The 11,471-nt window shown below is 47.2% G+C and overlaps 1 protein-coding gene across 2 annotated transcripts; it reads left to right on the top strand.

Moving 5' to 3' along the window:
- The first annotated feature begins 236 nt into the window (after window positions 1-236).
- On the top strand, window positions 237-9,843 carry NCAPH (non-SMC condensin I complex subunit H). 2 transcript variants are annotated; one of them, XM_038167024.2, is made up of 18 exons: window positions 237-577; window positions 683-776; window positions 1,120-1,212; window positions 2,276-2,414; window positions 2,949-3,070; window positions 3,378-3,567; window positions 4,143-4,234; window positions 4,395-4,597; window positions 5,055-5,203; window positions 5,754-5,860; window positions 6,292-6,414; window positions 6,737-6,844; window positions 7,543-7,707; window positions 8,012-8,128; window positions 8,374-8,453; window positions 8,776-8,851; window positions 9,319-9,370; window positions 9,491-9,843. In XM_038167024.2, exons 1-18 carry the CDS (start codon window positions 372-374, stop codon window positions 9,598-9,600), a joined length of 2,226 nt encoding a protein of 741 aa, XP_038022952.2. In that variant the 5' UTR covers window positions 237-371; the 3' UTR covers window positions 9,601-9,843. The 2 variants fall into 2 exon arrangements, with proteins under 2 accessions (XP_038022952.2, XP_038022954.2); XM_038167026.2 differs by having other exon boundaries at window positions 238-577; window positions 9,319-9,843.
- The last annotated feature ends 1,628 nt before the right edge of the window (window positions 9,844-11,471 follow it).

The raw sequence follows: 11,471 nt of genomic DNA, 5'->3' as shown, positions 1-11,471 counted from the left end.
ACACTTTTTACGGGCTTCTAAAGGCAGTACGCTGACAGCAACATCATCTCATTAATTAGATTTTTGTTGTTGTTTTGTTATGTGCAAGTTGGAACAAGCTTTCATCAGTTATAACGGGTTTCACAAGGGGAAATCTTGGCTCCAAGACTGAACAACACACCAAGGGCCAGGGGCCGGGGCCGGGGCCGGGCCCGGGGCCGTTACGCCCGACGCCTGCGCAGTGCCACCGCGCGCGGCGAATTCAAACCGGGAGCGGCCGCGCTCGATTGGCGGGGCGGGCGGGGAGCCGCGCGCCCATCGGGCCGCAGGCGGAGACAGGGCGGGAGGCGGCGGCGCGGAGGCCGCGGCCACGGCCGGTGCCCGCTGCCAGGATGAGCGTCGCGACCCCCCGGCGGGGCAGCGGCGGGCTCGCGTCTCCCGCGCCGCGGCCGCTCGGCAGCTCGGCCACCCCCACGCTGAGCGACTGCCCCGGCAACGATGACGAGCGGGAGAGGCGGCAGCGGCGGCGTTCGCGGGCCGTGGACCTGCAGCTCGGCGGCGCCCAGGCGGCGCTGGGCCTCGTCTCGCCGGTGCCCGGGTAGGGGTTGGGCCCCGGGGTCGGTGTGGGGGTCGCGCTCGATCGGCGCGGGGGGTGGGGAGGGGGGAGGCCCGGTTCCCCGGCGCAGACCCGTGCTTCCCTCAGGCAGCCGGATGCGTCGCTGTCGGCGGCCCCGCGATGGACGAACGCGCAGATCTCGGACCACTACGCCACCTGCATCAAGCTGTTCACCGAGAACGTGAGTTGGCGTCCCTCGGGAAGCGCTGCTCGTCGTGGCCCCCCGCCGCTGGGCCCCGCGTCAGCCCGTTGCTGCTGAGCTGCCTAGGGCCAAGGAGGGTTTTTGACCCCTCACCGAGCAGTGGCATCAGTTCTTCTTCCAGGTCCTCTGAGCCGCGTCATAGCCCCGTGATAGGTCTGGATTTGAATCTCTGTTACTGCTTTTCAAGCATAACTAAGTGGGATGTGGCACGGTGCACGTGCAGTCAGGTTTTGCTGCAACCTCTCTTGCAGAACGACGGTGCACAGGCAGATTGACAGGTATGATTTTCCAGGTGTTGATTCTCAAGTGTGCTTTATTTCAGAAAATCACCACAAAGAATGTTTTTGGCTTACACCTGATAGACTATATGACAGATATACTGAAACAGAAGGACTCCGAACTGATGAACTTCAAGGTGAGAGAAATTACTGCCTGGTCACTGCAGTGTTTTGTCTCTGATCTGTACTAACTAAGGCTAACTAAGCTTTAATAAGCAAAAACCTCAAATAATTAAACTTCCAGTAAGAGATCCGGTAGAGGCAGCACAGTTGTTTTTAACAGAACCATATGGTGCTGAATGCTTTTGTACTACAGATATTAAAGGCTAAATTCTCCCTTCAGTTATGGTCCTTCAAAAGGAGAGCTTGTTTAAGAATAAGACTTGTGAGGCTTCTGAGGTAAATACTGGGTGTTACAGCCATGTTCTGTTACTGGTTGGAAAAGAAAAGAAGATAGTATGACCTGAGTGTAGGAGCCATCAGGATATAGATAGAAACATCATTAGGGTTGGAAAAGACCTCCAAGATCATCTGCAACCATCACTCTACTAACGTCACCCACTCTAAGCACCACATCCAACCTTTCAAAACTTGCCTGGGCAAAGACTATTCATAGTTCTATTCATAATTCACTGATGCTATGAGGGAGAGATGAATTCTTGGCAGGGATTTTGAACGTGGCCTCAAGGAACTGGTGAGCTAGGTATCTTATAACTGATGAAACTGAGGAAGAAACAGGAAACAGTGTGCAGGTTTGGAGTAGGTGCTTCCTCACCTTTCTTGGTTGACCTGTGATCTGGAAAGGTCGCTTCGCTTCTTTTGACTATGTAATTTGGAAAAAACAGAACGATACCAAGAGGAAATACCAAAAGAAGGTGGAAGAGAGAGGTTGCAGATGCAAATTGCACCTTTCTGTTTCTTCCCCTTGCTTAATCTTGTCAACTTTAAGTATTCTTTGTGATCCCTTCCAAAAACCTTGATAAAACAAACTGTATCCTCTGCCTGGGAAGATATATCTTGACCCCTGCTGCGTACCTAGATTTCTGATAGGTTTCTGGATAAATCTTTATATGTGCTCATGGTTCTGCTTGTAATACAAGAATTCAGAAACTCAGGTCTGCTGCTTGTCTTCTGTATTTGCATCTTTTGTGTCTTGTTCCTTTCTAACTGTAACAATTGCATCCTGTTTTCCTCTGTCAGATAGCAGCTGGCACCCTTGATGCCAGCGCGAAGATTTATGCTGTGCGTGTAGATGTAGTCCATGCAGATACGTACAAAGTTCTTGGAGGCTTGGGCAAGGGCTCGACACCTACAGAAGATACGGACAGCCCAAAAGGAGGTGTGCCATTCACTCATTTTCTGTTAAGCTGTTCCTGGTTCAACCTACAAGTAAGAAACGTCAGTGTACTTAATGCAGCACCCATGAATTTTGAAGCACTTAGCTTACGTTTTTGAAGCACTGCTCTATATCTGGGACAGTACTGCTAGCTTGATTCTTTTCAAGGGCTGAAAAATACTGAATTAGTTTGGATTCTTGAGCAAGGGAGGTTGAGATGAGAACCTGAGTATGATGCTCAGTCCTGTATTTAATGATTTGGCTAGATAGATTTGAAAGCAAACAAGGGGGAGCCTGATCTGAAATTTGCGCGTGCAGTACCCTAGTCTTTGCTGTCCTTTGCTTCAAAACAATCATGTGCTGTTAAGACAAAATATACATGATAAAAAGAATTACAGCATACAGGCAATGAAATGTTAGTGGTTCATGCTCATTCGATACTTATGTGGGTAACTTCGTACCTGCTGGGCTTCTGTGTGTGTGCATACATTTGGCTATACAAACTGCAAGTTTTCTAACTGTAACTTCCGCTTTTAGAAGAAGACAGTGCAGCTTCTGGTACTGTCAAGAGAGTCCAGGCAAAGAAAAAGCATTCATTCAAAACCATTGAGCAGAACTTGAACAACATCAATGTGACAGATGATAATCGCAGATGTGAGGTGGGTGGAGGTGGAACTGCTGCAGTGGTGGGTGAAAGAAGGAAACATCACTTCACTCTTGTTTTCCTAACTGTGCAGTCCTCTTTTGGGCTGTAATATTCACATGCATGTCTGAATTCTGCTATTATAACAAGATTGTTCTTACTTGCGTTTAATCCTTCTGCATGAGGCAGCCATGAGAGCGCTGTCCTCGCTGAAAAAGATGCATAGGTCATTCTCCCTTTGTTGTTGTACTTAAAAGTCTTCTGTAGAGATGTATGTCTCACCATCTGTATGCTCTAATCTCTACTTCATTCCATACCTGTAGGTTGACCCCATGTTTCAGAAAACATCAGCATCTTTTGATGAATGCAGCACAGCTGGCATTTTCCTCACCAGCCTGCGTACCCAAGGTTGCCACAGTAAGCTCCTCTTTGACTCGGAGATCGTGCCTCTCCCATCTTCGGCAACCGTCACTCTGCCAAACTGTGATCCTGTGAAAGTGACAGATTTAAACTGTGAGTGCTGATAACCACTAAGTAGTTGGCCCATCCAGACCTTTTGATCTTTTTCATCTTCCAAGCATGCTCATTCTAGTCTCAGCCAGCTTGCTTGTACTTTTGTTTTGTCTGTTTGGCTCCCCTGTGGCACCCTTCTTACGATCCTGCTCAAGCTGAGACTGGTTGCTGACAAACCAGGATCCTTGTAGGTTTTAGATCTCTACCTGTAGCTTAACCTCCAGCAGACCTGTCACACAGCACATACATATGGTCTGAGCTTGCACAGCAATTAAGACGAGCATGTTCCAGTTAAGGGCTGACCTTTTTAGACTGCTTTAACCCTGCAGATACTACCAAACCTTACTGCTGTGATAAGATTCCCGGCATTATGCCCATCCTTCAGTTACAGAAGTAGTTGAACCTACCTTGCTGCTGAAGAAAAAGTCCAAGTGCTTTTGCAGTGAGCCCTGCTCTATATGCAAGAAGAGCTGCCTGTATATGCGACTTTAAGAACAATCTAACACCTAGCATTTGTTTTAGCTACCAGTTACTTTACCCTGTGTCTAATATCTCCTTCTTGTTCTTGTCTCTAGTGCTGCTATCACAGTGCATTGAAAAACGCCCCATCTGCTCTTCACTGGCTGGTTTCCAGTTTACACATTGGGATGCTGAATCCCATGATGAGGTATATTAGTTGGCTTGGAGCAGGGTGGGATACTTAAGCTGTATTCTGTGCACACAGTTGTCACCCCAAGGCAATCTCAGAGATACGCAGGGCAGGGGGATGTGCTACGGGGTTGTGGGTGTCCTGCAACTTTTCCCCTGAACACCTTCTTACCTTACAGTCAGTGTCAGCCCTGTTGGATAAATTTAAGAAGAGTGATCAAGTGTTCAACATCAATGCAGAGATAGACAGTTATGTAGAAGACGGTGTTCTCATGTTGCCAGATGATGACTTCAACACTGATTCACCCAGGAGTAAAGTAGCAGATGAAATTGGGGAATTCACAGAAAACAAGTCCTTCAGGACAGTCCATGAGAGCAAGGGGTGAGTGATCAATGAAAATCTATAGTTTTGCTTTGATAGCAAGTAACAAGTTAAGACAGCTCGTGTGGGGTTCTTTAGTTTACTGTGCATGCTTTCCATCTGGCTATAGCTTACTTTATGATCAAGTTTCAGGTACATTGAGGAATGTGTGTCTCTGACTCCCAAGGGAACCTTTTGTGTGGTTGCATTTCCCCAGTGATTGCTTATCTACTCACTCTGCTCCCATTTTCAGCCTGCCCTTTGACAAACCCACCGCTGTTTTTGCAGTAGCCTCACAGACTACCGACAGTGCAGTACCCACAGTACTGTTTGCTGATTAGAGAGCAAGAATCTTGCACATGTGTTGGCAGAGGGACCAGGAGATGTTTGTACAGACCTGGTCTGGGTATTAAACACATATTTAGGCCTGTTGTGTGTCAAAGGAAGGATTTCACTGAGCAACTTGTGCTCTTTCCAGACTTGATGCAGTTCCTTTTGGAGAGGGAGACATCGGAACCATGTGCTTTCATCTCTCCATGAAGCCAGGGGAATACTCCTACTTCAGTCCCCAAACTCTCTCAATGTGGGCTGGCCCAGACCACTGGCGTTTCAAACCTCACCACAAATGTATGTATTTAGGGACAGGAGCTCGTATACTAGAAGATCTGGCTACTGCCAGGTCCTATTTATGTTTGGAGATGGGCAGTATGTGATTCATAAAGCACAGACAGAAAAGATGGGACATGTCTGCATGGCTCTTTTCTAGCCTGATTGGAAGCAGTACTGAGTGCAGACACCAGAAGAGCTTTAAGTGGCGTGTGGATACTTTGATGTCTAATGTGTTCTCTATTTGTTGCATTTGTTAATGATGCTCAAAGTTGAGGGGGTGTCTCACTGCAGCAATAGGATGTGATAGTACTAATACAGATCCTGTGTTTTTTTTCCCCACCTTCTGTGTAAAAATAAAAAAGAATAATACTATTTTCTACTTCTATAAAGAGAATATCGATCCCATTAAAATGTGAAGCAGAGGACACCACTTATTGCTTTCCCTAACAAAGAAAAAAGACCTTGTTTGTAAAAGGACACAGGTGACCTGTCTGTGTGGAGCCAATGCTCAAGATGGGATTGAGTTTGTCTTCGTTGTCACGAACTACTGTTTCCTTCCTTTCTGCAGCTGGTTCTATCTCTGAACAACAGAATAAGAAGAGGATGGCAAAGAAAGGATTTGAAATAAACTTTGATGAGGATATTGACTTTGAGACGTATTTCCGTAAGACCAAGGTATGCACTGAGTTTCTACCTCTCTGTTGTGTCTTCAGCCATATTTGTGTTTTAGCACTGTCATCTGCAAGTGGCTTGTCTCATTCTCCTTTGAAACTGGCTCTGTGTACCCAATATTGTGCATGTTCTTTGGAGAGGGGTCTTCTGATTCCAACGCATGTTACAAACAGATTTTCCAACCTTGAAATAAAGAATCAGGATGGATTCTACTTGGCTAATACCTGTAAGTAAGAGACACCCTTCAGGCTCAGTTGTGTGTTCCAGGATGCGGTGCTAAAGTCACTGGATGCACTGACTGGACTGTTGTAGTACTACTCTTTGGAAACACGTTAGAACTTTTCTCCTTTTGAACAAAGACCTGTGTTCAAAGCACTTATTTGTGCATTAATCCTCTGAGTATTGGATATTGCATGATTTAATGTCTTCCACAGGCTGCTTTAACTCTGAACAAATCCATTCTGGAAAGCCAAAACGTGAAGGCCACCACGCTTCCTGCAGACTTCAACTATAATCCTAACAATATTGTCCAGCTGTTTCTCAAACCACTCGTTAAGGTAAGAGTCTTTGTGGAACTCTTGCCAAGAGGATTTTGCACAAAAACACTCTTGATCTGTTTGAAATGCTCTGGGATGCTCCTCAGGCTGCGAGATGAGGCAGCATGATGCCAGTCAGTGACCTAGCCCTCTTATGGATACTGAGTGGCCTGTGCTTGGCTGTTTTGCTTTACGAGGGAGTTGGTGGTGAGCTGATACATAAGGAGGAGGAAGAGGCAGCAGACTGGGAAAAGGGGTAGCGATGAATTAACAAGGTGTAGGCATTGCTTTGAGAAATATCTAGAGTTTTTCCTTTCCTGACTCCCCAGTCTCATCTCTGCAGCTCTGCAGGCCGTCTGAGCCAGGCAGCTCATTGGATCATGAAGATGAGATCGGCGAGTATGATTACAACAACCCCAATGACACCTCCAATTTCTGCCCTGCAGTGCAGGTAACCGGGACAAGATTTTTCTGTTACCAATATTTGACATGTGGTAGGAGTAATTTAGGAAGAATCTATGTCCAGCATTAGTTACTAGTGAAATAGAATTGACATCAGATTGTGACAAAGCTGCGGGAGGTTCTCTGTGTACAATTCTATCCCCTCGCTCTCACTGGTACACTAACAACATCAACTAAACTGTCTGCCCTTGGAATTTGCCTGACAGCTTGCTGCAGAAACTTCATTCTGTGCTTTTTTCCATACACACCTACCCTGAAGGAGGAGTAAATACTATTACTCGCCTCTGCAGTCATCTCTGCACAGTGACGCTTGCTCCCAGCTGTTTCAAGCTCCTGCTTAAATACATTTCCTCTAAAGCTTCAGTTTTCTGCCAGGCCAATGCAACCTCCTGAGCGTGTTTTGTTACAAATCTCAGCTGGTCCCATGCTGGCAGGAGAGCCCTCATCTCTGTCAATTTTGCTAGTAGATCAGCCTTTTGATATTACATGCTCTAGATCTCCCTTGAGTTTAGCCTTAGTACAAGCTAAAAGGTGTGGGGAGAGGCTGAAGAAGATTCTTCCACAGGAAAAGTGGGCAGGTATTACCACTCTCCTGTAGGCTGTGTGCTCTTGTTATCTCAGTGCAGGGCATCTCTGGCTCCTCAGAGATGTCTTGGTGGCCTCACTGCTGTATCTGTTCTTGATTAGGCCGCAGACAGCGGTGATGACAATGATCCCATTCAATTCATGAGCCAAACAGAGGATTTCAACCTTAATGCTCACCCTGAGGGTCAAGACGAGGAGTTCAATGGAGTTGTTGGTGCTGATATTACAATGTATGGAGAGCTGAACCTTATTGCTGAGCCCCAGAAGGTAAGGACTTGTGCTGTTGCCCAGATGTGAACTGCTCACTGCCTTGGGTAGTTAAAAATTCTGAGACAGCAGTGTCCCTGGTTCAGGATCTCCTGGGTTTGCTACTGGATACTTTATCCTCAAATGATAGCTCAGGTAAGAGAATAAAAATAAAATAAATTAAAATAAGGGTTTAGTAGTAAGATAGCATTCACTGTTCCCATAGGGAAAATCATGTTTTAATTGTTCCTGTGTCTGTGACTGAGGGTACTACTGCTGCTTCTGCTCAGGTGTTGTCTGCTAAGCCAGAATGTCTTTTCCTCAGGTCAATAAGATAGCAATTCAGTATGCAAAGACAGCCAAGAAAATGGACATGAAGAGGTTAAAGCAAAACATGTGGGACATCTTACTTGATACAGGAAAAAAACAACCGCTGGCAGAGGTGAGTGCAGGCAGAGCCACGTACTTTAACAGGACCAAGGATCAGAGAATGTACTGCAGGTAACAGTGCTTAGCTCTGTTCTTGGGCAAGTTTAGTGGCAATTCCTTTCTAGTAGTCTTGCTCCCATGGGGTGTTTGTTAAGGATGGACTGTGAGCAGTGACTTGCAGTGGTTGTTCTCTGAGCATGAGGCTGCATTCTGGGGAACAAAATCTGTCTCAGCAGTGTCTGTCTTTTTGCTGAATAGATTGAAGATATGGAGAAAGACCCATCAGTGGTAACAGGCGAGAAGGCCTTCAGCGACATCACAAAGGAACTGCTTCACAGGTAGAGAAGCCCTAACAAAGGTTGGACTGAAGATGAGGCAGTTTTCAGCTGAGCTTGGGCAAACCCTGACCCGTGTGTTTGTTACAATCTGCTGACTGAACCCTGATGGGGGAAAATCTTCTCTCGCTCTCTGGGTTTCCCTGAGGAAGCTATAGGTTGTATTTTGCTAGTGGGAGGGAAAAGGTAGAGAAAACCAGAGACGTGGGAGGAAGCTGTCACACGTGCAGTTAATCTTTGATGACCTGATGGTTTGCAGATGTGCTTTTATCTGTATGGTCTCAGTAGGCTGGCTATCCTGATGTCCTCTCTTCTCTTCCCATAGGCTGCCTTCTATACTGGTGAAAAATCTGTCTGTCCCTTTAGCCTTCACCTGCCTCTTGCATTTGGCAAATGAGAAGGTAAGTAAAACACGTGCAGAGGAGATGTGGTAGGAGCATTGGGTGAAACAGTAAAAAGCACCAAGAGCTGGGCCATTTTATATTTACATCAGGACCTTAAAACTTAAGCCTGTTTCATGTTTATAGGGAGCATAAATCAGGTTGATATGCTGGGAATGAGAAGCCCATTGTTTAGTGCTCTCAGCATTTCCAGCCTAACTTCTGTCTGTCCTTTTTTGTCCTTGGGTCTGGCAGCAGAGGGGGATGAGTGCATTCTTGCTATAAGTGTTGGGGGTGTTTCAGACTGGTAGAACGGCTAATGGGAGGCCTTGGTCTTGTGCACCAACAGCGGAGACAGAAGGGGCTATGGTTGTTCTGAACCTTCCTCGTGTTTTTATTCAGCTGCTTTGGAGCAGTCATCAGGCTGAACCTTCAGACTCGAAGGGAAGAGCCTGGTTTTATTGAACTTAACTTTTTCGTTTTCACAGAATCTCATATTGGAGGGTACAGAGGACTTGTCTGATGTCCTGGTGAAACAAGGTAACTGAACCTTGTGCAGAGGGGAGCATCGAGGCTTACCCACAGGACAGAGTTCTGCTCTTCAGCTGGCCTGTTCTTGCTATGGACTGTCTCATCAGCGGCAGATTTTTTTCCTCCCAGACTTGTTGTTGAGAAATCCCACCTCAGAAAGACTTAAATCATGGACATGGTCCTACCTAAACACAGAGCCCGTATGGATGGACAGTTACAGTTCAGCCCGACATCTTTGATCCATTACCTCTTTCCTGGGCCTTGATAGCAGAGTTCTGCAATCTCACTGTGAACCACCAGTACCTGTTAGCAAAGGCTACTTTGTGTGTCACTCACTGTCTGCTTGTAATTCACAGCACACTGACTGGTATTCATGTCTCCAATTCTTCCTTAAGTCCTGTTCCTTTGCCTGGTCTTTCCCTGAAGTGATTTATCTTTTATACTGAGCTTAATAATAATAAATTCCTACAGACTTCTTTGGACCTTTGAGAGGGGGCAGGAGGGGTCTCTGAAGCAAGAGAAAAACTAATTAACACACAAGTGTTAGGGAGCAGCAAGAGGCTTCCTAAGGGGAGAGGATCACTGGAGTGTCACCAGCCAGAACTGAGTCAAGCAGTACCTCAATGAGGTAAACATAAGACCTGGAGATGATGCCAAGGTTCAACCAGGAGCTGAGTTCACTAGGCAAGCTCATGGTGTTGAAGCAGGTCTGAGGCCAAGCTAAGAAGTCTGGTCAGGATTGGGTCTAGGTCTGAGGTGATGAGGCAGGGAGACCAGCACTCCTGATGCAGTTCAGGCAGAGAGTGAAGGCTGAGCTTAAATAGGTCTCCTGGGCATAGGTGGAGGCCCTGGGTGAGGCTCCTCAGGGGCCACTGAGGCTTATGAATACCCTCAGGGCCCTGCTAACAGTGTGGGTGTGTCAGGTAATGGAACCTAGACCTGTTTTCATGGCTTTGGAGGGGGCACTGAGGGACAGAGCTGGCCCTACGCAGGCAATTCTGTCCCCAGGGGCTGAGGCTATGCAGGCACCCAGAGCCAATACTGAGGGACATGTTGGGTGGCACAGGAATTGCTTGTGGGTACGAGGGAAGGTACTTGGGACTCAGGAGTAGGGTTTTGCGGGTGGTAGGATTTTAAGGGGGTTAGGGGGTCAGGGTTAAGGCTATGGCATGGTTGCTATTGTTAGGGCTCTTAGGGTTGGGGCCATTTTCATGGTCAGGGTTAGAGGTGAGGATTAGGATTACAGGGGTTGCAGAGTTAGGGTTAGAAGGCTAGTATTAGGCTTAGGTGTTCGCTTTATGATTTTGGTTAGGGTTACACAATCAGGTTTAGGGTTTAGAGTTAAGAGTTAGAGATAGGGTTAGGTTTAATGTTTAGGGTTAATAGCTAGGCTAACAGTTTTGGTTAGGGTTAGTAGTTTTGGTTAATCATAGAATCACTTGAGTTGGAAGAGACCTTAAAAATCATCTAACTCCAACCCCCCTCCCATAGGCAAGGATGCCACTCACTAGATCAGGTTAACCGAGGCCCCATCTAGCCTGGCCTTGTGCATCTTCAGGGATGGGGCAGCCACAACTTTTCTTGGCTACCTGTTACAGTGCCTCACTACCCGTACAGTGAATTTCCTCCTAATAACACAGCTGCAGGGATTGCAGGGATTCCTAAAGTCATAGCCAAATCCAAGAAAGAGAGGAGGACGTGATGCTTTTGATAGAAAGGAGCTGGGTTTGGGGGCAAAATCCGTCCCTTTTTCTATCCCGGAGACACCCAAGGGCATAGGACAGCAGCACTGCAGGGCAGCAAGAGATGCTGTGCATTTCTCTCGTCGCCCTGAGACAGCCACTGGGTGACGATGGTGCCAAGCGTCTTGAAAGAGACCTTGCTTTCTCAGGCGCAGGTGTCCAGCTGCATGCCAAGGCAATCCCTGGCTCCCAGGCGCAGTTGCCAGGCCCAAGGCCGAGCTCCCCTGCGAACCCCCAGCCCAGCAGACCTTGCTCCTGGCGTTGTGGAGCAGCCATTTCACGGGAGCCTTTTCTCCTGGCAGTCAGCTTAGCGCCGTAAGCTCTGCCAGCGGGACGCCTGAGAGCCGTGGGAGCTCAGCAGAGAGTCC

Source organism: Anas platyrhynchos, chromosome 23 (assembly GCF_047663525.1).
Source record: "Anas platyrhynchos isolate ZD024472 breed Pekin duck chromosome 23, IASCAAS_PekinDuck_T2T, whole genome shotgun sequence".
Lineage (NCBI taxonomy): Eukaryota > Metazoa > Chordata > Aves > Anseriformes > Anatidae > Anas > Anas platyrhynchos.
Note: the sequence above shows the minus strand (reverse complement) of the source record. Positions and strands in the feature narration are given on the sequence as shown.